Source organism: Pogona vitticeps, chromosome 6 (genome assembly GCF_051106095.1).
Source record: "Pogona vitticeps strain Pit_001003342236 chromosome 6, PviZW2.1, whole genome shotgun sequence".
In the NCBI taxonomy this organism is placed as follows: domain Eukaryota; kingdom Metazoa; phylum Chordata; class Lepidosauria; order Squamata; family Agamidae; genus Pogona; species Pogona vitticeps.
The window spans coordinates 66483863-66506267 of NC_135788.1; the positions used below are offsets into that span (position 1 = coordinate 66483863).

A 22405-nucleotide genomic window follows, 5' to 3' on the forward strand; every position below is an offset into this window, starting at 1 on the left:
AAATGACACTTGCTACAATGTAAAGCAGTCAGTATACAGCTTGTAGAACAGTGTAAATGTGCTGTCCCCTCAAAATAACGCAACACACAGCTATTAATGTCTAAACCACTGAAAACAAAAGTGAGTACACTCCTAAATAACAATGTCCAAATTGGGCCCAAGTAGCCCTTTTCTCTCCCTGGTGTCATGAGACCTGTTAGTGTCACAAGTCTCAGGTGTGAAGGGGGAGCGGGTGTTATCGTTCTCACTCTCTCAGACTGGTCACTGGAAGTTCCACATGGCACCTCATGGAAATGAACTATCTGAGGACCTGAAAAAATGAACTGTTACTCTACATCAAGATGGCATAGGCTATAAGAAGATTGCCAAAACCCTGAAACTGAGCTGCAGCACAGTGGCCAAGACCATACAGCAGTTTAACAGAACAGGTTCCACTCAGAACAGGCCTCACCATGGTTGACCAAAGAAGTTGAGCGCCCGTGCTCAGTGTCATATCCAGAGGCTGGCTTTGGGGAAAAATGTATGAGTGCTGCCAGCATTGCTGCAGATGTTGAAGGGATGAGGGTAGGGTCAGCCTGTCAGTGCTCAGAGCATACGCCACACACTGCATCAAATTGGTCTCTTACGGAATCCAGTTCATTGAAAATGTAAGGTAAGGTAAAGGTTCCCCTTGACATTTAGTCAGTCGTGTCCAACTCTAGGGGGCGGTGCTCATACCCGTTTTCCAACCCATAGAGCCAGCGTTTGTCCGAAGACAGTTTCCATTGTCACGTGGCCACTGCGATTTAGCCCCAGAATGCTGTTTACCTTCCCACCAAGGTGGTACCTATTTATCTACTCACATTTGCATGCTTTCGAACTGCTAGGTTGGCGAGGAGCTGGGACAAAGTGATGGGAGTTCACTCTGTTGCATGGATTCGATCTTATGACTGCTGGTCTTCTGACCCTGCAGCACAAAGGCTTCTGCAGTTTAGCCTACAGCGCCATCACTACCCTCATTGAAAGTGTAGTCTGTTTAATTAAAAAATAGTTAATTACAACAATTAAAATTATTAAGTTGATTTAAATAAGTGCTTCTTAATCCTAGGATAAGAGTGCATTGCTGTATCACAGGTCACAACTGGGAGTATAAGCTGGTCCCCATCTTTTCTATAGTCAAGTAGCGTGGGATTATTATCTGACTTGGCACTGAAGCTGGTGAGATGTGTAGTGCTCTTTGACTGGTTTTGAGCACCAGACCCATAATGACATCACACAATGATCAGGGTAACAAAAAAGGAAAACAAACGGCCAGTTCCACAAGTGTCTCCACCTCAGTCTTCATCAGATGAGGAATCCTGGCCTGTATGGCAGCAGCTCCGGGAGAAAATTTCTGCTCTTGAGACTCAGCCACAATGTTCAGCTAGGGAGGCCAAGAGCCATTGTAGGGCCAAACTCAAAGCTATAGCCAATGACCTAATGTCCAGATGTGCTATTCTTAAAGTGGAGCAAAAGCTACATGGGACATCCAGATGTGATGCAGATGGGGCTACTGCAACTCCTTGGTTGCATGGCAGAGATAGGGATAGAAGGTCATCAATCCCGGCAGCATTCGTGTCAGCAGCTATGGCTTATGACAGGCAGGACGCTGGTGACAATGCCAGCCCTGAAAGGCTTTATGGCAGGGACGAAACAAGCATGACAGCACCTTCATCAGGTGAGTCGGCCACTGCATCGGGCACTCATTCACCGATCCCTGCTTGGCCTCGGGCTGGCAGTGACCAATTTAACTCCTCCTTTTACATGCCTCAGGACACACAGAGTTTCAGGGTCTGAACACTACATGGCCTTGTTCAAGCACACCATTTGGTGAATGGGCTGCACCATATACCCAGGGTGCATTTCCACCCCCGTTGAATGTTACAGCCAGGATAGGGGTTTTGCCATACCTATTGTGATGGCCTTCCTCAAGACTTACAAAGGGAGGTCATCACGTCACTTTAAAACCCTTCACTCTTCTTTACTGCCACCAACCATTCCTTAAAGAATCATACAGCAAGCCAGTATAACTTTTTGAAAATAAAAAACGTGGTTTATTGAATACAAAAAGAAAGGAATGGTAAATCACTGTTAAAGAAATAATCAATTACTGTTTCTCAGGCACTAGCTCTCACAGACTCTTTCTCACTGACACTAAGATCACTTTAACTCGCAGCTCAGACACTCATCTCTCATCTATCTGCTATCTCCTATCTCATCTACTCACACCTCACACACACCTTATATATCACAGCTCCTCCCGCCTCTGCACCACCCTCTGCCCTCTCATTGGCTGAGATTTTCCCTCCCAGCTGTGACAGACAGGTAATGCTATGGCTGACTGTAACACCTATCTGTTCCTGACATGGGTTACAATACCATGCTTTTATGAACATTGCCTTTTGGTGACTACTTAATGCCCCTGGGTGATCATCTTACCCCTGGCGACCCAGGGAAAATATGGAAAGGATAAATATGTAGATTTATTCCAGTTGCTGAATAGAAATGTGGAGAAAAAGGATTTAGACAAGGAAGATGATAAAGACAAGGAGAGACCTAGGAGAAAGAAGCCAGATAGGACTTGGTCCACTTGGCTACCCGGATTCTTAATTTACACTGGGGTGGTTGTGAAGGCCCAACTGTGGCGGATGCAATCCCGCTTTCAATATTTGGACTTGATCTACAGGGTGTATGTAGATTTCGTTGGACAGGCATGGTTTCATTATGATGAGTCTTTTTTGTATGTGCAGTGCAATTCATCCAAATCTTTGTTGGGATGAGCCCCTGCCAGGTCTTTGGCTATAGCCTTTGACACCAGCCAGGCCTAATTTAGGGGATAGGTTTGATAGTGGACATCTGAACAGAAAGACAGCCCCGAATCAAAATCCCCGTGTAGGAACGGGGCAGGTTGTTCAACCCCCCTCCCCCCGCTCTGCTAGGACTACAATGCCAAGGGCACTTGTACTAGGAAACCATGCCGTTGCAGGCATGAGTGTTCAGCATGCGGGGCTCAATACCCCAATTCATCACATTTCAGGGTTGGAGCTCAACGGCAGAATAGGTGCCGAGGGGGAGGTAAAAACCCCAGAAGTGGTGGGAGTAAAGCTGGAAAGGGGCCCCAGCCCAATTAGGGTTACAGTGTTGGAAGTTTGGCTGCGTGATTACCCCTGCAGGGAGGATACTAGTTACTTATTAGATGGTTTTGAGTATAGCTTTAGGATCCCAGTGGTCAGTGACCACAAGGCATTTTTTGCGCAAAACTTGAAATCAGTGCGTGGAAAGGAGGATGTAGTACAGGAAAAAAAATTGCCAAACAAGTAAAGGAAAAGAGAGTGCTGGGATCCTTCACAAAGGCCCCTTTGGAAATCTTAAAGATTTCACCTTTGGGAATAGTTAAAAAAAGGTTCAGGATGGTTTAGATTAATACGCCACTTGTCCTATCCAGACGGAGAGTCAGTCAATGATGCCATCCCTCAGGAAATTTGTACCATGAGCTACATCTCCTTTGATGAGGCTGTTTGCATAGTAAGAAAGTGCTTTATGGGTGCGGAGTTGGCAAATTTGATATTAAATCAGCCTTTCGGATTTTGCCAGTTCATCCGCAGGATTTTGATCTGTTAGGATTTCATTTTCAGGGATCTTTCTACATTGACAGAGCATTGCCCATGGCTACTCTCTGTTTTGTGTGCTGCATTTGAACATTTCAGTTCATTTCTTGAGTGGAAGCTCAGGTGCAGGGTGGGCTGTAAGTCTACGGCCCATTATTAAGATGATTACCTTTTGTGGCAAAAGGAATACAGGGAGGTGTAGACTCATTTTGAACACTTTTTGATCAATGGTGGGGTCAGGTTTACCCTTGGCAGAGAAAAAAACAGAGGGACCAACCACGTCCCTAACTTTCCTTGGCATTGAGCTCAATACTGTGCAAAGGAAAAAGGTTTATCTGTGAGAGCTTCAGAAGATTGTGGGCCATTTAAACTTTGCCTACAGAATTGTGGCACTGGAACACGCCTTTTTGCATTGGCTTTGTGAAGCAATGAAGGGTCTGCATCGCCCTTTGCACAGGACTAGGCTTACATGTGGTATGAGAGAGGATCTACAAGTCTGGAAGTCAGTTCTTAGAGGAGTTCAGTGGAATATCTTTCTGGAGAGGTGAAATAGGGCTTAAAGCAGACTTCCAGGTCCATTTGGATGCTTCAGGCTCCTTAGGGTTCGGAATTTATTTTAGGGGGAAATGGTGCGCAGGCACATGGTTGGAAGATTGGCATCAGTCTGGTATTACCAGGGATTTAACATTCCTAGAATTCTTCCCAATAGTAAGTGTACTGTGGCTATGGGCAGAAGAGTGGTCAAAGTCTGTTGTGTGGTTTTGGTGCGATAGCCAGGTGGTGGTTTACATTATAAACAACCTTACATTGCACTCAGAATGGGTCATGACACTAGTTAGGGCATTCACATTGAGGGCCTTGCATTTTGACATTCTAGTGCAGGCCTGACATGCTCTAGGTATAGACAATAGATTAGCTGATGCATTGTTGCATCAATAGATCGAGTAGTTCAGGGAGCTAGATCCAGGAGCCAACAGGTTCCTGGAGATTCTGCCCCCAGAGGTTTGGCAAATTGGCGCAAAGATATGGAAAGAGCAATAGACTTGGCCTTGGCACCAAGGATACAGAACGAGTACTCAGCTGTAAGTATAGAGTTTCAGGAATTTAGAAAGATGGTAAACCTGGAGCAAGTTTGGCCTGCACCAGTGGATCGCCTTCAACAATTCATTGTACATTTGAATAGAATGGGATTGGCACCTGGAACTATACAGAGTAGGTTTTAAGCGCTTGCTTTCTATGCTAGGATTAATTGCCACTGAGATTGTTCACCAGATTACTGCATTAAGAAAATGATAGAAAGGTGGTCTAAGGAAAGGAGCAGAGTTCTGGACACCAGGGCTGCGTTAGAATGCATTTGTAAACAGTGGGAACTTCTGGGTAGAGATGAGTATAAAATTGTTTTATTTAAGTCAGCGTCCTTGTTGACATTTTTTGGTGCTCTCAGGATTAGTGAGGTACTGGTGGCTGGAAAGGGTGACAAGATTAGGGTAGCTCTGCAGTGGGAGGATGTTAGGGTTGTAGACGGGATGGTTCAGATTCACATTCGCTGATCCAAGGCTGCTCAACTTCCACTGGGGCATTGCCATTTAGAAAGCATTTACCGTGTAAAAGCCACTAATGCATACCTTGCAGTTAGGGGACAAGAGCATGACTATGTTTTTCAGCATGGAGATAATTCAACTTCAACAAAATATCAGTTCTGGGAATTGACAGACTTAGCACTGGATAGGGTTCGCATGCAGGGATTGAGATTTGTCACACATTCCTTTAGCATCCACTGTGGCAGCCTTAGGATACAGCACAGAGGAAATTAAGTGTTTGGGTTGTTGGTCTTCCTCCAACTATCGTAGATATATCAGAACACTTCCTAATGTCTAGGGAGGGGTCTGGTTATGTTGTATCTTTGCAGGTTCCGTGGTGACGGCGAGGCGGAGGCATGTTGTGATTATGGGCTACAGCTATGTTTATTGGGCAGCGCAATATGTGGCTGCATCCGCATGGGGGAGCAACCTGGGCATTGGAGCGAGAGCTCAAATTGAATGGGGAGGGCTGCGTGGAATACTGTAGAATCAGCTATGCAGAGCAATGGCCTTTGCCCCTTTTACACCAGGTTTCTTGGTGATACATCTGGGTGGCAATGATCTGGCAAGGTATTGTGGAAAGGCATTGATCCTGGACGTTTTATGTGACCTGAAATGGTTGAAGGCCACGTATCCGGCCATGCATATTGTGTGGTCGATGATCATCCCGCGGTTGGCATGGAGAGATGCTAGGAATTTTTTCTGTTAACACTGCACGCAGGAGTGTTAATTGGGAGGTCTGCAGAGCAGTCTGCAGTGGCCTTGCATCAGGGATTGGTCACCAGAGGATCCGCTTGGATAGGCTGAAGTGTTTTTTTTTTTTTTTTTTTTTTTGGAACGATGGTGTACATCTGTCCAATTTGGGTTTGGATATCTTCCTGGATATCCACAGTTCAAAATTGGGAAAGGAGTACGACAAGGCTGTATATTGTCCCCCTGCTTGTTCAACTTATATGCAGAATACATCATGCGAAAGGCCGGACTGGAGGAATCCCAAGCCGGAATCAAGATTGCCGAAAGAAATATCAACAACCTCCGATATGTAGATGATACCACTCTGATGGCAGAAAGTGAGGAAGAATTAAGGAACCTTGTAATGAGGGTGAAAGAGGAGAGCACAAAAAACGGTCTGAAGCTGAACATCAAAAAAACTAAGATCATAGCCACTGGTCCCATAACCTCCTGGCAAATAGAAGGGGAAGATATGGAGGCAGTGACAGGTTTTACTTTCTTGGGCTCCATGATCACTGCAGATGGAGACAGCAGCCCCGAAATTAAAAGGCGCCTGCTTCTTGGGAGGAAAGTGATGACAAACCTTGACAGCATCCTAAAAAGCAGAGTCATCACATTGCCAACAAAAGTCCACATAGTCAAAGCTATGGTTTTCCCTGTAGTGATGTGTGGAAGTGAGAGCTGGACCATAAAGAAAACTGACCACCGAAGAATTGATGCTTTTGAATTGTGGTGCTGGAGGAAATTCTTGAGAGTCCCCTGGACTGCAAGGAGAACAAACCTATCAATTCTAAAGGAAATTAAGCCTGAATGCTCACTGGAAGGACAGATCTTGAAGTTGAGGCTCCAATACTTTGGCCATCTCATGAGAAGAGAAGACTCCTTGGAAAAGACCTTGATGTTAGGAAAGTGTGAAGGCAAGAGGAGAAGGAGACGACAGAGGATGAGATGTTTGGACAGTGTCATCGAAACTACCAGAATGAATTTGACACAACTCTGGGAGGCAGTGGAAGATAGGAGGCCCTGGTGTGCTCTGGTCCATATGGTCACAGAGAGTCAGAAATGACTAAATGACTAAACGACGATCTTCCTTGAAGATATCAAGGGGGGCCTGCTTGCTCAATTGGCTTGATGACGGGCATGGAACCTAGCTTGGCTTGTCCCTATGCTGTGGCAGGTACTGCAGATATAACAGGTTTTGGTGAGTCCCATTGTAATCTCAGGTAAGCTATAGCCCATCTGACCTCCCAGCACTCTGGATCATGCGATTACTGTGCTTGTGTGTGTGTGTGGGGGAGATGCGCTGGGGCCACAATCAGACTAACAGTCAACAAGGAGAAGCTGGCTTGAGGTCCGGTGGTCAAATTGCGGCCAGCTGGGTTCTCGCTGTCTTTAAGACCGTGAAAACCTGGGGCCAGGGGCTCGGCCATTTGTTGATTAGGGGGTCCTTTGAGACCTCTGTGCTTTAACCTGCTTCCCCACTATGGCAGGACCCCCCCCTTTGCCAAAGGATGGCAATGTTGATTATGCTTAATAAAGTGTGGCCCGTGTTTAATCCATAATTCTTTTCTCATGTCTTTATTCCAGGGTTTCGAGGGCAAGAGAAAAACATGTTTGATGCAAAAGGAAGGGAGAATAATTTACTTGACTAGACAGAACTAAAGCAAATGTTCCTGATAGCCCCTCCTGCCAGTGCATGTTGTGCATATATAGTTTAATAAAACCTGGCACCAAGAATGCATTTTGTGAGAAATGTATGTGTACTCAGTGAAATTTTTTAAAAGTATTTTAAAATATAGTTGTTGTGGATTTTCCGGGCTGTTTGGCTATGTTCTTAAGGTTTTTCTTCCTAACCTTTCGCCAGTCTCTGTGACCAACATCTTCAGTGGACAGCAGTCAGAACTCCTGACTTCTGTCCTCTGAAGATGCCGGCCACAGAGACTGGTGAAACGTTAGGAAGAAAAACTTTAAGAACATAGCCAAACAGCCTGGAAAACCCACAACAACCATTGGATTCCGGCCATGAAAGCCTTCGAGAATTCATATTTTAAAATACATATAGACAGATAAAATTACTTAGCAGCAGGTATTTTAACATCAGGTACATTTGTTGGTAATTCTATTTATATTTTAATTGAATTGGCTTGTTAAACTGGCTGAAAAGGACTGCAGGAAGAGTAGTAATAAGAATGCCAGTCGGTCAACCAGCCAACCACCCTGTGGAGCACAAGAGCAGAAGTATAGTGGAGCATGATTTAATGATTCCAGCAGGAACTATAAAGCCAGAGACTTCCTAGAAACTTTTTTGTATTAAAGCAAAGAAGCTATAAAGATGAATGCCTTCCAATCCCCTACTTTCATGTTTATACCATTTTCCATTGATTTCACAGCTTGACTTCTGCACGATAAATGAGAGAAAAATCGAATGTGCCATCTCTATGGTTTGCTTCATATGAGCTATTTGTGTGTTTGGATTGGATCCCTGAATACAAAATATATGTGCTATTTGATGGATGAATAAGACTATCACGTTTTTAATTACCCTCTGCTTTGAGTTTATGAGAAGAATGTTGCAGACAAAAATGTTTATGAATGCACACAATAGCAAGCTGATTTTGGAAGGGCAAGGTCTTGTTACAAACATAAGAGCCAAGCTGAGATTTAAATGCTCACTTTGTAGCCCTAGATATGAAGGGCCCATGTGTAGTTTTATAATTATGCACCATCAAGTCAATTGACAGTTATGGCGAATCTTTTCTAGGTAGAAAGGGTTTCCTAGGTAGAAAGGACACAGAAGTGGTTTAGCGCTCCCTTCTTGTGGGCGCTCTGGGACTTGCCAAAGGCTACACGGGCAGACTCTTCTACTCAGAGGCACAGTGGGGAATTGAACTCCCAACCTCTGGCTCTGCAGCTGGACATATGAGCTATCAAAGTATTTTTTTATCCTTTCATAAATTAATGTTGAATTATATCGCATTAAAATTAATAAGTGTTCCAGTCTCTAAAACTAAACACTGCAAGTGTCCCATACCACCATTCTTTCTGTGTCCCTTCTCTACAACCCCTACCACCATATTGTTAAAACTCTTGCTATTGCATCAACAATCCTATGTATCAAAGATAACAGCGTTCAGAGATAAGAAAAGGGAACTGTCCGAGAGTGAGCACAACATGGCAAATGCTGTTTCAATAATGGTTAGGCTCTGAGTAGATTGGAGAGGATGATGATGCCTCACCTCTTCCTGTCTTGTAATCATGACCCTATTGCAAAGCACACTTCCACCTTACAAGGTTGAGTTTGACATCCTACCAAATGGATATTTTACCTCCAGTTTTGGACCTACCATCATCTCTCTCTCTTTCTGGCGGTTTTCCTGGCAGCAGAATGAGAGCAGTTTTAAAGGTAGTGTATTTTGTTTAAAAGCAAAAAACAGTGTTGCTGCTTTCATCCATTTGTCTGAAATGTGCCTGTTGTCACCCTCTTAGAAAAAGCTATTAGGCTACAAATTCCATCCCTCCTTACCAAAAAGGCAAATATTTAAAAAATGGAAGTTACAGCCGTTTGTTTTCCATATATTAGTCAGTGGGGAGACATATGAAACTTCTCCCTGCCAAAGCACCATCCTGACCTGGACCTCAGCTGAGGGAGGTGGTCTTGAAAGGAAGCCTAATCAAATTATACATTGATGCATAGGCACCCCTGTTAGCACTGAAGTTCACACACATTCGAGGGCTCTCCTTACATGGTCTGGGATGGCTCACATGATAATTTGAAGGTGCATAGAGAATAAATGGCATTACAGATAGTCAAGATTAGAGACAATGGTCCTGAGGGATTACAATCCATTCTTAAGCATGTCATATTCCAAAGGTTTTACATTTCAAACCAAACCTTGCAATTTAGGGTGCACATTTTAAAAAGTATATTCAAATGTCATGGGCTACTATCTGATATGTGTTTAAAATGTTTTGTAAAAGATTAAAGGAAATCTAGGCATCATGGTGTGCTGTCTTAACAAAAGTTCAGCTGAGAAGAAGAAGAAAACTAGATCACTAGACAAGGTACATAGATGTCATCTTGCATTTGGTATTCCAGGGTGACTGCTGCGTACAGAAGAGACACCCTTTTTCTTGGTGGCTTGTTCTGTTCGTAACACACACACACACACACACACACACACACACACACACACACGATTTCAGTCATCCAAATATAAAATCTGACAGCAAAATTATCTTTAAAAGTTCACAACTGTCAAGGAAATACATTTGCTAGGCTACTAAAAATCAGCTTGGTCTTCTGTGGTGGGAGCAGGTGGTGAAGGCACTGCTGCTTTCATAGCTTTACTGGTTTACTATGGCCAGAGCAAGAAGTGGTGTTATAGATTTCTCTTCATTCATTACACTGTAGTCAATCAAAAGCAATTATGTACAGCTCCTCCATGGATGGTCTCACAAGAATGGTCCCTCCCTATAAGTATGTTGATGAAATTATAGGCTTTAGAATGGGTACATCCACATCCCAGTCCTGCCATGTCTCAATGTTCTGGGAAGTGGAGGAAGACCTAGATAGTAGTGCACTGTCTCCAGTCCACCAGCCCACTGCATACTAGCTCTTCTGGATAATCATTGTATTTGAAGTCTACAGTTGTCAACAGTGTTCTGGCAGTACTTTTGAGGCTCAAAAGACAAAATATTTCTTTCAATAGCTGAAATTATGTTGCACAACATACACCATGTAAGGCTGATGATGCCATCAGCTGCAGCAATATTTTGAAAAGTAAAGTTAAAGTCAACAGTTTATTGATTAATTGATTATATAGACAAGAAACCCAGATTATTTTTCCCCAAACACCCTAAGGCTCCTTTTGGATCCCTTGTGTCATGTGGAAGCCATTGGAGGCTGCAGGAATGGGGGCAGGAAGTCTTTAATTTCTGCCACAAGTAAAATAATTCAAGGCGTGGTAGTTTTCAGCAACTGAACACTCCATCTGTCCTGTATTCCACAACCATATCCCCATGATGTAAAGGATTCCAAAGGAGCCTTGGGGGGGGGGGAGGGTATCTGAAATGTTTAATTTCTGAAAATTACCACAGCTGATGAAGTCATCAGCCTTACATGGCATAAATTCTGGCAACAGGATTTCAGCCAAAACTGTGACGATCACCCCACATCACTCATGCCATTCATAATCATGAGCTGATTTGCATGAGCCTATGAGAGGAGTGGATGGGTGCAGTCAGTGGATATAAGAAGGTTTGGCAGAAGAGATGAAGAGATATAGAATTTGCAGAGAGAGAGAGAGAGTCAGGGAGATTGTGAGAACAGATACTAATAGAGATAAGCTGGTCAAGATAAATAGATAGAGCAGGTGGTGATTGGTAATGTGGCAAGACATATGACATTTTAATGATTTGATTGTATGCTTTGAATAAAGAACATCCATGATTCTGATTAAGTTTAACACCCTTCAATAAATACTGTTGGCAGTAACCAGACAAGTGTCTGACTAAAGTTCTTTATATACTGTATTGTGGATAAAGGAAATCCACTGGTGGCAGTGAGGAAAAGAGGGAACATCACAATTGGTATCTGCTGGTAGGATGACATAGTGTGAGCCCTTTGTTTGGGGAAACAGGCAGGAGCCATGTGGTGAACATCACACATACAATGAAAGGTTAAATGAATTATATATCTGAAGTAAATACATTTAAATACATGCCAACAAAACTTCAAGTAGATTCTTGGACAAGACAACTTACAAAGAACATAGGTCTACTGCTATATACTCCTTAGTTTCCATGGATATGTTGCTGGAAGCTGCCCAAAGACCTTTGGGTAGTGTGGGCAGTGTGGTGCACTGGACCCCCTAAGGGGCAAGTTGCACTCGGTCAGAGAGTTGAACAGGCCACTTACCTACCACCTTTGTGCTGGGGCAAGCCCCAGGATATCAGCAGTGTGTAGCATAAGCCCTTTGAACAAGTCTGACCTAAAAAAGAACACTTTACACTTCACCAGTAGTTTGCAAGAACTGACACAGAACTCACTAAAGCTCAGTTAGGTAGGACTCTTAAAAGATAGCTAGTTTGTGGTCCTCTCCACCTCCTGGATTTAGCCAGACCCTGCTGTTCAAGAGACCAGTCCTTTTGTAGAATTGTTATAATTAATTTTTATTAGAAAAATAGAGTTTCATTAGAAATCAGTTTATATTGCACAAGCATTAGCATCAAAGATCATTGCAGTTAAATAAAATAACTCATTTTCTCATTTACTCTCATTTTCTGCAGATGTACTTGGGAGAGATGGAACTGGTTCTTCATCATTAGCATCTATGTTTTCTATTGTCGAAGCAGAGAAAAATTCTGCAAGGCATGTTGTCTTTGCCAGGACAGCAGCATTTATTTCATTGCTTTCTCTTCTGAGCCCCAGGCAGCTGAATTTTACGTGTCATACTGGGTCTCCTGTGTGAGAATATATGGTCATTATGAGGTTATGCACATATGCAGTCATAGGCTATATTCCTCAAGGGTGCAAGTGCTCTTTGCATCATTCACTTGACCCACCAAAATTCATTTAAAACTGATACAATATACCCAGGCCTGGATTAAGACCTTTAGAAGCCATAAGCACTGAAAAGATTGTGGTGCCCTCTAAGAAAATAACACAAAGTGAGGCCCATGGCTTGAAAAAAAAAGTACAATGGGCACATTATATGCATGAAAATATGGTATTTTATTTATTTATTTATTTATTTATTTATTTATTTATTTATTTATTTATTTATTTATTTATTTATTTATTTATTTGTTTATTTAATTTATATGCCGCCCACACTACCCGAAGGTCTCTGGGCGGCTTACAGCATTTAAAATACAATAAAAAGGCAAAATAAAAGGGCAAAATAATTAAAATGCAATTAAAATATATAAAAAGAACCACATATTGTATACAAAACCGTATGTACAATCAAATTACCAGCTTCCAGTAAAATCATGGACTGTCACACTTTGATGAGTGTAGTCAAATTTTGTCAGAATCTGTAAACTGAAACCTCAAACAAGAGCTTAAATTCCCTTTTGGGGTGTTTTTAACAGTGGCTGTTATTTCTTTGTCTTGCTTATATAGTGCAGAGACCATGGTTCTAAAAGAACAGCCATCCTCCCAAGATACAGAAGTAAACACACACACATACACACAGAAACACACACCAAGCAGTGATGATGGTGACTGATAATTTCACTCAAAGCATGAGTTGTCTCGCTAGGCAAGTCTTTATATTTTTCAGTTTTTACTCATTCATACTCAATTCCTTCAGGTAGGGAAGTGTTTTTCTTGGGGCTTGAGAGAAAGGAAGGAGAGAGCCAGAAAGGAAGGAGAGAGCCAAGGATGAGGGATGGATAGATATAATTGGTCAAGGAGAGTGCAATATTTGCATCATGGTCCATGTTAAATCCAGCACTGAAAAAAAAAACCTCTGTGGTGTCCCTTTCCCTTGTTGGTGCCCTAAGCATGTGATTATTTTTTAAATTGTTAATCCAAAGCTGAATAGAGGCATGAATCATTACATGGAAAGTCTTTCTGGAAAAGGAAGATCCCTAAAGCAGAAGAATGAACTTACAATGAACTTTCTTCAAAGCCCTCTTCTTCCTGAAGACCAGAGTTGTTAGTGCAGTGCCTTTGCCCTGAGAGACTCCTGCCCAGTTTGCAAAAAACAAAAAACTGACACAGGAAACCCGTATCGCAGAATTTTTTTAAATAATTTAAGTAAAGGTAAAAGGTAAAGGTTCCCCTTGACAATTTTTGTCCAGTCATGTCCGACTCTAGGGGGCGGTGCTCATCCCCGTTTCCAAGCCATAGAGCCAGCGTTTTGTCCGAAGACAATCTTCCATGGTCACATGGCCAGTGCGACTTAGACATGGAACGCTGTTACCTTCCCACCGAGGTGGTCCCTATTTATCTACTCGCATTTGCATGCTTTCAAACCGCTAGGTTGGCGGGAGCTGGGAAAAGTGACGGGCACTCACTCCGTCACGTGGATTTGATCTTACGACTGCTTGGTCTTCTGACCCTGCAGCACAGGCTTCTGCGGTTTAGCCCACAGCGCCACCACGTCCCTTTTTTATATAATTTACTTGATTAGTATTAGACAGAACAATGTTAATATTTGTTGTTTGATATGTTGATGTTGATACTTTTGTATATCATATACTAATGCTTGAAGTTTTGTTTAGCTGCAACACGAAGTTTCCTGTGTTGTTTGCTTATCTTCTATTCCGTACTCCCTAGATTTTGATCAGTTTGCAAAAGCCCAGATATTTGATCTCCTTGGCTGAAGGAAAGATCTGGAGCAGATCCCCAGTTCTTTCCAGCTAAGTGGAAGTAAGCAGATCTGTTCCAGCTAAGTGGAAGGAAGCAGGAAATCTGCTCCAAAGTTTTTTGAGAGCAAAGATTTGGTCTCTGTCCATTTGCAAACTCTGTGTGGGCCTCCCCTTCCTTCAGGACTCTGCTTATATTGCTTAATGGTAAGTTCAGGCATTTTTACAGATGATTACAGGCAAAATATTGTTTTAATAAAAGAACATTTTAATAAAAGAAACTAATTTTTTAAATTCTTATATTTTTGTAATGGGGGCCTTCTGGCAGGGGTTCCTCATATAGTGCCCTCTTTTCTTAGAATGAGAGTTATAGTACTTTGTGAATCAGCTAAATTGCATTCACTTTGTACCTATTCATTGATATACAAACAGCAGATTTCTTCTCTTACCCTATGTTTTAGTTTCAATTAAATTACGTTTATGAGCGGGGGAATCTATGATCCTAGTTGCCACACTTGCTAAGAAAAGAGGAAGAGGAAGGCCTGGACAAAACTCTGTTTCTTTGAGAGAAATCTCTCTTGAAAGGGCATTTCCTTTTGCTGTTGCTTTTCTGTTAAGAAACCAAGGCTTCAGAATTTACTGGTAAGGGATATTACATATGATTTATGTTGTACTTGGTTGATGCTAGCTCTTTTTGAGCTTGCCTTGGGTTTTGTGCTTCTGGGGGTAGAATGGCGCCACCCTACAACTGTCCACTGTAGAATGATGTGGAAAGTGTCACCTGTTCTGTTTTTGCCAAAGGTGACAGTGGGGATGCTGTAACTACTGTAGAAGGTTCAAGGGCATACCTAGCGACTGCTTGATTTTACCGTTGCTTTTCAAAGGTACTGTTGTTGCTGCTGCCACTGATGCGGCATCAGGCAGTTTTAGATCCCATGGCCGGTACAATACATGGACATGCTTGTAAGTTAGATGTTAGGAAGGTAAATGCAGAAAGAGAATAATTATATGAAAATGAGCAACATAGCTCTCCTAAAGCAATATTACATTTTTACTTTGTTTTCTCTGTGTTTTAAGATTACTTTACCCGAGAAATTTAAAGTATTATTATAATTTGCAGTTCCTAACATGACTTTTGCATCAAACAATACTGCTAACAGAGCAACTAGTGGAGTATAATATATGAAAAGGTGAGAGCCATGGTTCCAGAGCAGTGTTCTGGCACATATGAAACAGGCCACTTCAAGTGAGGTTCAAGGAGCTACTCTAAGAATTCAGTACGGTTATTTTATGTTATGTGCTTTGCTTGTGGCTGGTGCAGAAGGTACGACTTCCTCATTGAGGACTGCAGTAAGTGATTCTTTCTACCTTGCATGCAGTGGCTTGCTGTGCCAGTCAGGTAGTTTCCTCTGTGCACATCAATACTAAGGAAGGCCAAAGAGCTCTGTGTTTGCCTGGGAAAAATTGGCTGGTCTGTATGTTACACTGCAGCACAAAAATTGTTTGCCACATAAAGACCACTATCAGATGGAATAATCTTAAATGAGCGTAACATGAATGCACTGAGTTAGGAGCATGACAATGCAGGAGGTTGGGGGCCACTTACGGTGTCATTTGTAGAGTTAGAGGTCAACAGCGCTTCCCTTAGCAATTCGTCTTTTGCTTCTTTACAATTGCTGTTGCAGAAGCTTGTCATTGTGGTTTGTAAGAATTAGTGTGTGGGAAACAACTTCCCTGTTTTCTCTTTATTGCTTTTCAGTAAATCCAATTAATTTTGTATTGCCAACCCCTGTGAGAAAACTTGGAGTTTCCCTGCCTTATATGGAAATAGATTAGTTGTAATAGATATTCACAACTTCGCAATGTAAGAAATGATCAGATATTCACAACCTCCCAATGTGAGAAATGGTCAGGTGACTGATACGTTATAATAATCTTTGAACTTCAGAGCTGGAAGGGACCCTATAGATCATTAAGTCCAGCCCCTCTCAAAGAGCCACAGTGGAGAATTGAATTTTAAACCTCTAGCTCCGCAGCCAGAGATCTAAGCCACTGAGCTATCCAGCAGTCCTTGTCACATTCTAGTTCCTCAAATTATTTGCATATTATGCAATTCACCTTCTCATTATACAAATCTTGTGATATGACGGAAAACCAGTAGCACAACCTTACTAATACTAAAAACCCCTCTTTTCAAAATGTATTTACAGAATCTACAAAACTTCTGATACTGAGCAACACAACCTCTTTCCTAGTTTGGAACTTGGGAAGTGCCTAGACTAAAGAACTTGTGGTATGCCCCAGGCACAGAACATGTGAACAGATCAACCAAGAAAGAGTCACAAAAACATGTTAGTGAAGTAATACACATTAAGAACAACAAAACCTCCACACATGACTATTAAATACAGAACCTACAAGTGTCTGATTATGACTATGCTAAATCTTAGGTCCACATTCTGTCTGAAGAAGGGGAACAGTCATATTGATTGTTGCACTAATTACTGAAATAATATATGGAAACTGCTTTGTATGCTCAAGAAAAAACACTTCTAAATAATATTGGTCAATAATATAACAGTTATAATAGAATTACATAATGCCTGTCCAGATTGCCTTTTCCCTTAGAAAAGAACTAGTTTTTGTTTTCTAAAAAGGATTTCTGGGCCAGCTGTTTCTGAGTAGAAGGCTTTCCATTTTTGACATACAGTTATTTTTTAAAAAGTTAATTAATGGAGTAATGCTATACATCTCTACTAGAAGGAAACAGCATTGAAATTCACCCCAGGGATGGCTGGGACTCCACGCTGGCTTATGATGTAAATAGGCACTGGGTTGCATGAGTTTAAGCCATGTAAACCACAGTCAGCCAAGCAATATGACAATTTCAAGGGCTGAGTATGAGAGGCTGAAAGTAGACTCCATTTTATTCCATTTTTGGGGAAAAACAGTCTGCCTTGGGCAGCCACTTCATGATGCTGGTGGTTGTGATTGTTCCCCACTATTAGCTATCCTGGCTGGACCCAGTTTGAGTTGCAATTCAAAAACCTCTGGAGGCTCACAAGTTGTCTACTTCCTTTTTAGAAACTGAAGTCCATGAGCTCTGTTGGTAAGCCATCAAACCTGACACCAGCTGCATGTGACAGCCCACCAGGAGCTCTTGGCTGACTGAATCGTTAAAAGCGAGGAAGTTGCATAACATCAAGACATCCTCTATACGTGGCTTTTTAGCAGTGTCCTGTTCAGAGGTTTAATTTATTTTTCAAGCCTGGGATAAATACCAGGTTAAAACCTCCACCTATCCAATCTATCTGGCTGGGGATGAGGGAGGACGTAATCTAAATTCTGTAAATTACAGTTAACACTATTCTTTATCTCTCCCCTATTTCTTCAGAATGAGAATGTATTGGAAGCCAACTTCTTCAACATTACTGCTCGTCTTTATGCTTTTGCTGAATGGCATTTCATCCATTCCACACAGCAGACACAAACTGCTATACAGTGGAAAAAACCACGGATACACATGTGTGGGTATGTATGTAATGATAGATTTTTATTGGATGTTTGGATGTTTATTTTTGTACTTGCTCCATATCTCATTGACCTCAAAGGGGGATAGTAAACTACTATATGAACTTATATAAAGCTACTAGAGGGCTAGATTCGGTGTTAACTGTAGACATAAATGACTCTTGTTGTGTTTGTGTGTTTAGTCGTTTAGTCGTGTCCGACTCTTCGTGACCCCATGGACCAGAGCACGCCAGGCCCTCCTGTCTTCTACTGCCTCCCGGAGTTGTGTCAGGTTCATGTTGGTTGCTTCGCAGACACTGTCCAGCCATCTCACCCTCGGTCGTCCCCTTCTCCTCTTGCCATCACACTTTCCCAACATCAGGGTCTTTTCCAGGGAGTCTTTTCTTCTCATTAGATGGCCAAAGTACTGGAGCCTCAGCTTCAGGATCTGTCCTTCCAGTGAGCACTCAGGGTTGATTTCCTTTAGAACTGATAGGTTTGTTCTCCTTGCAGTCCAGGGGATTCTCAAGAGCCTCCTCCAGCACCACAATTCAAAGGCATCAATTCTTCGGCGGTCTGCTTTCTTTATGGTCCAGCTCTCACTTCCATACATCACGACAGGAAAAACCATAGCTTTGACTATTCGGACTTTTGTTGGCAAGGTGATGTCTCTGCTTTTCAAGATGCTGTCCAGATTTGTCATCGCTTTCCTCCCAAGAAGAAGGCGCCTTTTAATTTCAGGGCTGCTGTCTCCATCTGCAGTGAGCATGGAGCCCAGGAAGATAAAATTTGACACTGCCTCCATATCTTCCCCTTCTATTTCCCAGGAGGTGATGGGACCAGTGGCCATGATCTTAGTTTTTTTGATGTTGAGTTTCAGACCGTTTTTTGCACTCTCCTCTTTCACTCTCATTACAAGGTTCTTTAATTCCTCCTCACTTTCTGCCATCAGAGTGGTATCATCTGCATATCGGAGGTTGTTGATATTTCTTCCGGCAATCTTAATCCTGGCTTGGGTTTCTTCCAGTCCAGCCTTCCGCATGATGTATTCTGCATATAAGTTAAATAAGCTGGGGGACAATATACAGCCTTGCCGTACTCCTTTCCCAATTTTGAACCACTCAGTTGTTCCATGACCAGTTCTAACTGTTGCTTCCTGTCCCACATATAGGTTTCTCAGGAGACAGATAAAGTGGTCAGGCACTCCCATTTCTTTAAGAACTTGCCATAGTTTGCTGTGGTCCACACAGTCAAAGGCTTTCGCATAGTCAATGAAGCAGAAGTAGATATTTTTCTGGAACTCTCTGGCTTTCTCCATAATCCAGCGCAAGTTAGCAATTTGGTCTCGAGTTCCTCTGCCTCTTCGGAATCCAGCTTGTACTTCTGGGAGTTCTCGGTTCACATACTGCTGAAGCCTACCTTGTAGGATTTTGAGCATAACCTTGCTAGCGTGCGAAATGAGTGCAATTGTACGGTAGTTGGAGCATTCTTTGGCACTGCCCTTCTTTGGGATTGGGATGTAGACTGATCTTTTCCAATCCTCTGGCCACTGTTGAGTTTTCCAAACTTGCTGGCATATTGAATGTAGCACCTTAACAGCATCATCTTTCAAGATTTTAAATAGTTCAACTGGAATGCCATCACCTCCACTGGCCTTGTTGTTAGCCAGGCTTTCTAAGGCCCACTTGACTTCGCTCTCCAGGATGTCTGGCTCAAGGTCAGCAACTACATTGTCTGGGTTGTCCGGGATATCCACATCTTTCTGATATAATTCCTCTGTGTATTCTTGCCACCTCTTCTTGACGTCTTCTGCTTCTGTTAGGTCCCTCCCATTTTTGTCTTTTATCATGTTCATCTTTGCGCAAAATGTTCCTCTAATATGTCCAATTTTCCTGAACAGATCTCTGGTCTTTCCTTTTCTGTTATCTTCCTCTATTTCTTTGCATTGTTCATTTAAGAAGGCCCTCTTGTCTCTCCTTGCTATTCTTTGGAAGTCTGAATTCAAGTTTCTGTAACTTTCCCTATCTCCCTTGCATTTTGCTTCCCTTCTCCTCTCTGCTATTTCTAAGGCCTCGTTGGACAGCCACTTTGCTTTCTTGCATTTCCTTTTCTTTGGGATGGTTTTCGTTGCTGCCTCCTGGACAGTGTTACGAGCCTCTATCCAAAGTTCTTCAGGCACTCTGTCCACCAAATCTAGTTCCTTAAATCTGTTCTTTACTTCCACTGTGTATTCATAAGGGATTTGGTTTAGATTATACCTGAGTGGCCCAGTGGTTTTTCCTAATCTCTTCAGTCTAAGCTTGAATTTTGCTATGAGAAGCTGATGATCAGAACCGCAGTCAGCTCCAGGTCTTGTTTTTGCTGACTGTATAGAGCTTCTCCATCTTTGGCTGCAGAGAATATAATCAATCTGATTTCGATATTGCCCATCTGGTGATTTCCATGTATAGAGTCGCCTCTTGTGTTGTTGGAAAAGAGTGTTTGTGATGACCAGCTTATTCTCTTGACAAAACTCTATTAGCCTTTGTCCTGCTTCGTTCTGAACTCCAAGGCCAAACTTCCCTGTTGTTCCTTTTATCTCTTGGCTCCCTACTTTAGCATTCCAGTCCCCTAGAATGAGAAGAACATCTTTCTTTGGTGTCAGTTCTAGAAGATGTTGTAAATCTTCATAGAATTGTTCAATTTCAGTCTCCTCAGCAATGCTGGTTGGTGCATAAACTTGGATTATTGTGATGTTGAATGGTCTGCCTTGGATTCGTATTGACATCATTCTATCATTTTTGAGATTGTATCCCATTACAGCTTTTCCCACTCTTTTGTTGACTATGAGGGCTACTCCATTCCTTCTACGGGATTCTTGTCCACAATAGTAGATATGATAATCATCTGAGCTGAATTCGCCCATTCCTGTCCATTTTAGTTCACTGATGCCCAGGATGTCGATGTTTATTCTTGCCATCTCCTGTTTGACCACCTCCAGCTTCCCAATGTTCATAGATCTTACATTCCAGGTTCCTATGCAGTATTTTTCTTTGCAGCATTGGATTTTCCTTTCACTTCCAGGCACGTCCACAGCTGAGCGTCCTTTCGGCTTTGGCCCAACCACTTCATTAGCTCTGGAGCTACTTGTACTTGTCCTCCGCTCTTCCTCAGTAGCATGTTGGACGCCTTCCGACCTGAGGGGCCCATCTTCCGGCGTCATATCTTTTAGCCTTTTGTTTGTTTGTGACTCTTGTTAGTCACAACAAATTCAATGGGAATTCTTTAGATGCTGGATTTACCAACAACAGTCATAAAGAAAATGTACACTCACCTTCCTTCTCAATAGCAAGGATGTATATCATGCTTTGTTGTGTTATAGTCTTGTACAAGTTCCAAAACAAGATTTAGAAGAAAATTTATTCTTCAGCAAAAATTGTATTTGTACTATATAAATGCCTTTGTCTCTGACATTTCATATTTAGAAACAATTCCCAGCACTAAATGATTTCTTACCAGATTTCCAGCCCAAAGACTTGGATGGAATCTAGGCATTCAAAACTATCCATCTGTGCATCAAAATAATATAACCATCCCCTAACTACATGTATTAAATTTTAAAGGTTATATATGTAAAAATATTCCAATGTTGGTGGAATAGAAGGTTTTGTTGGTTTTGCATGTGTAGATGTTTGCAGCAGACATTTTATCCAGTGGTTGTTGTGGATTTTTTGGGCTCTTTGGCCGTGTTCTGTAGGTTGTTCTTCCTGACGTTTTGCCAGTCTCTGTGGCCGGCATCTTCAGAGGACTGGAACCTACTCCAGTCCTCTGAAGATGCCGGCCACAGAGACTGGCGAAACGTCAGGAAGAACAACCTTCAGAACATGGCCAATGAGCCCAAAAAACCCACAACAACCATTAGATCCCGGCCGTGAAAGCCTTCGCGAATACATTTTATCCAGTATCCAAAGCTGCAACTACCTGCAAGAAAAAAATGCATGGATTTGGACAGGCTAATTTCTATTTAAAAATTCTATTTTTTATTAATTTTTTAAATCATGCAAAGGAAAATGCAAATCAGCCCAGAGTACACACACACACACACACACACACACACACACACACACACACACACACACACACAGAGAGAGAGAGAGAGAGAGAGAGAGAGAGAGAGAGAGAGAGAGAGAGAGAGAGAGAGAGATCCATAATTTTTACACTTCTGGGGCTTCTCTTCTTAGAAAAAAAATCTAGATCCATTCATATTGGTTAAGGTGTGTGATCACCTGAACTGGTGCAGAAAAGGGAAGATGAGCCAGACATGCACACATCTTCTCCTTTGACTATTGTTTCATGAGGGAACATCAGCTGTATGCACACACACACACACACACACACACACACACACACACACACACACACACACCCCTCCTCTTAAACTCTTACCTTTTGATGGAAGATGACCTGGATGTACATGCATGCACACATGTGCGCGCACACACACACACCTTCCCCCTCAACTCTTTTTAAAATAGCTCTCCTCTCTCCCTGAGCAGAGAGGAGGAAGGCAGCACACAGAAGATTGTTTTTTTCTTTTAAAAAGCATGTAAGGGCAAAGCCTCTTTGTTTTTTAAACAGTTTAGGAGAAAGCTAGTAAGATTA

General features: G+C 42.3%; 1 protein-coding gene across 3 annotated transcripts in view; it reads left to right on the plus strand.

The window, feature by feature from the left end:
* The window catches only part of AOAH (acyloxyacyl hydrolase), a 196849-nt gene that overhangs the window by 14275 nt on the left and 160169 nt on the right, over positions 1-22405 (plus strand). For 2 of the 3 annotated variants that reach the window (XM_020788153.3, XM_073003782.2), the window contains exons 1-2: positions 14790-14896; positions 17649-17785. In XM_020788153.3, coding sequence (XP_020643812.3) covers positions 17650-17785 — 136 coding nt within the window. In that variant the 5' untranslated portion in view covers positions 14790-14896; position 17649. Of the gene's footprint in view, positions 1-14789; positions 14897-17648; positions 17786-22405 lie in introns of those variants that run through there. The other variant, XM_073003781.2, reaches the window with a different exon arrangement.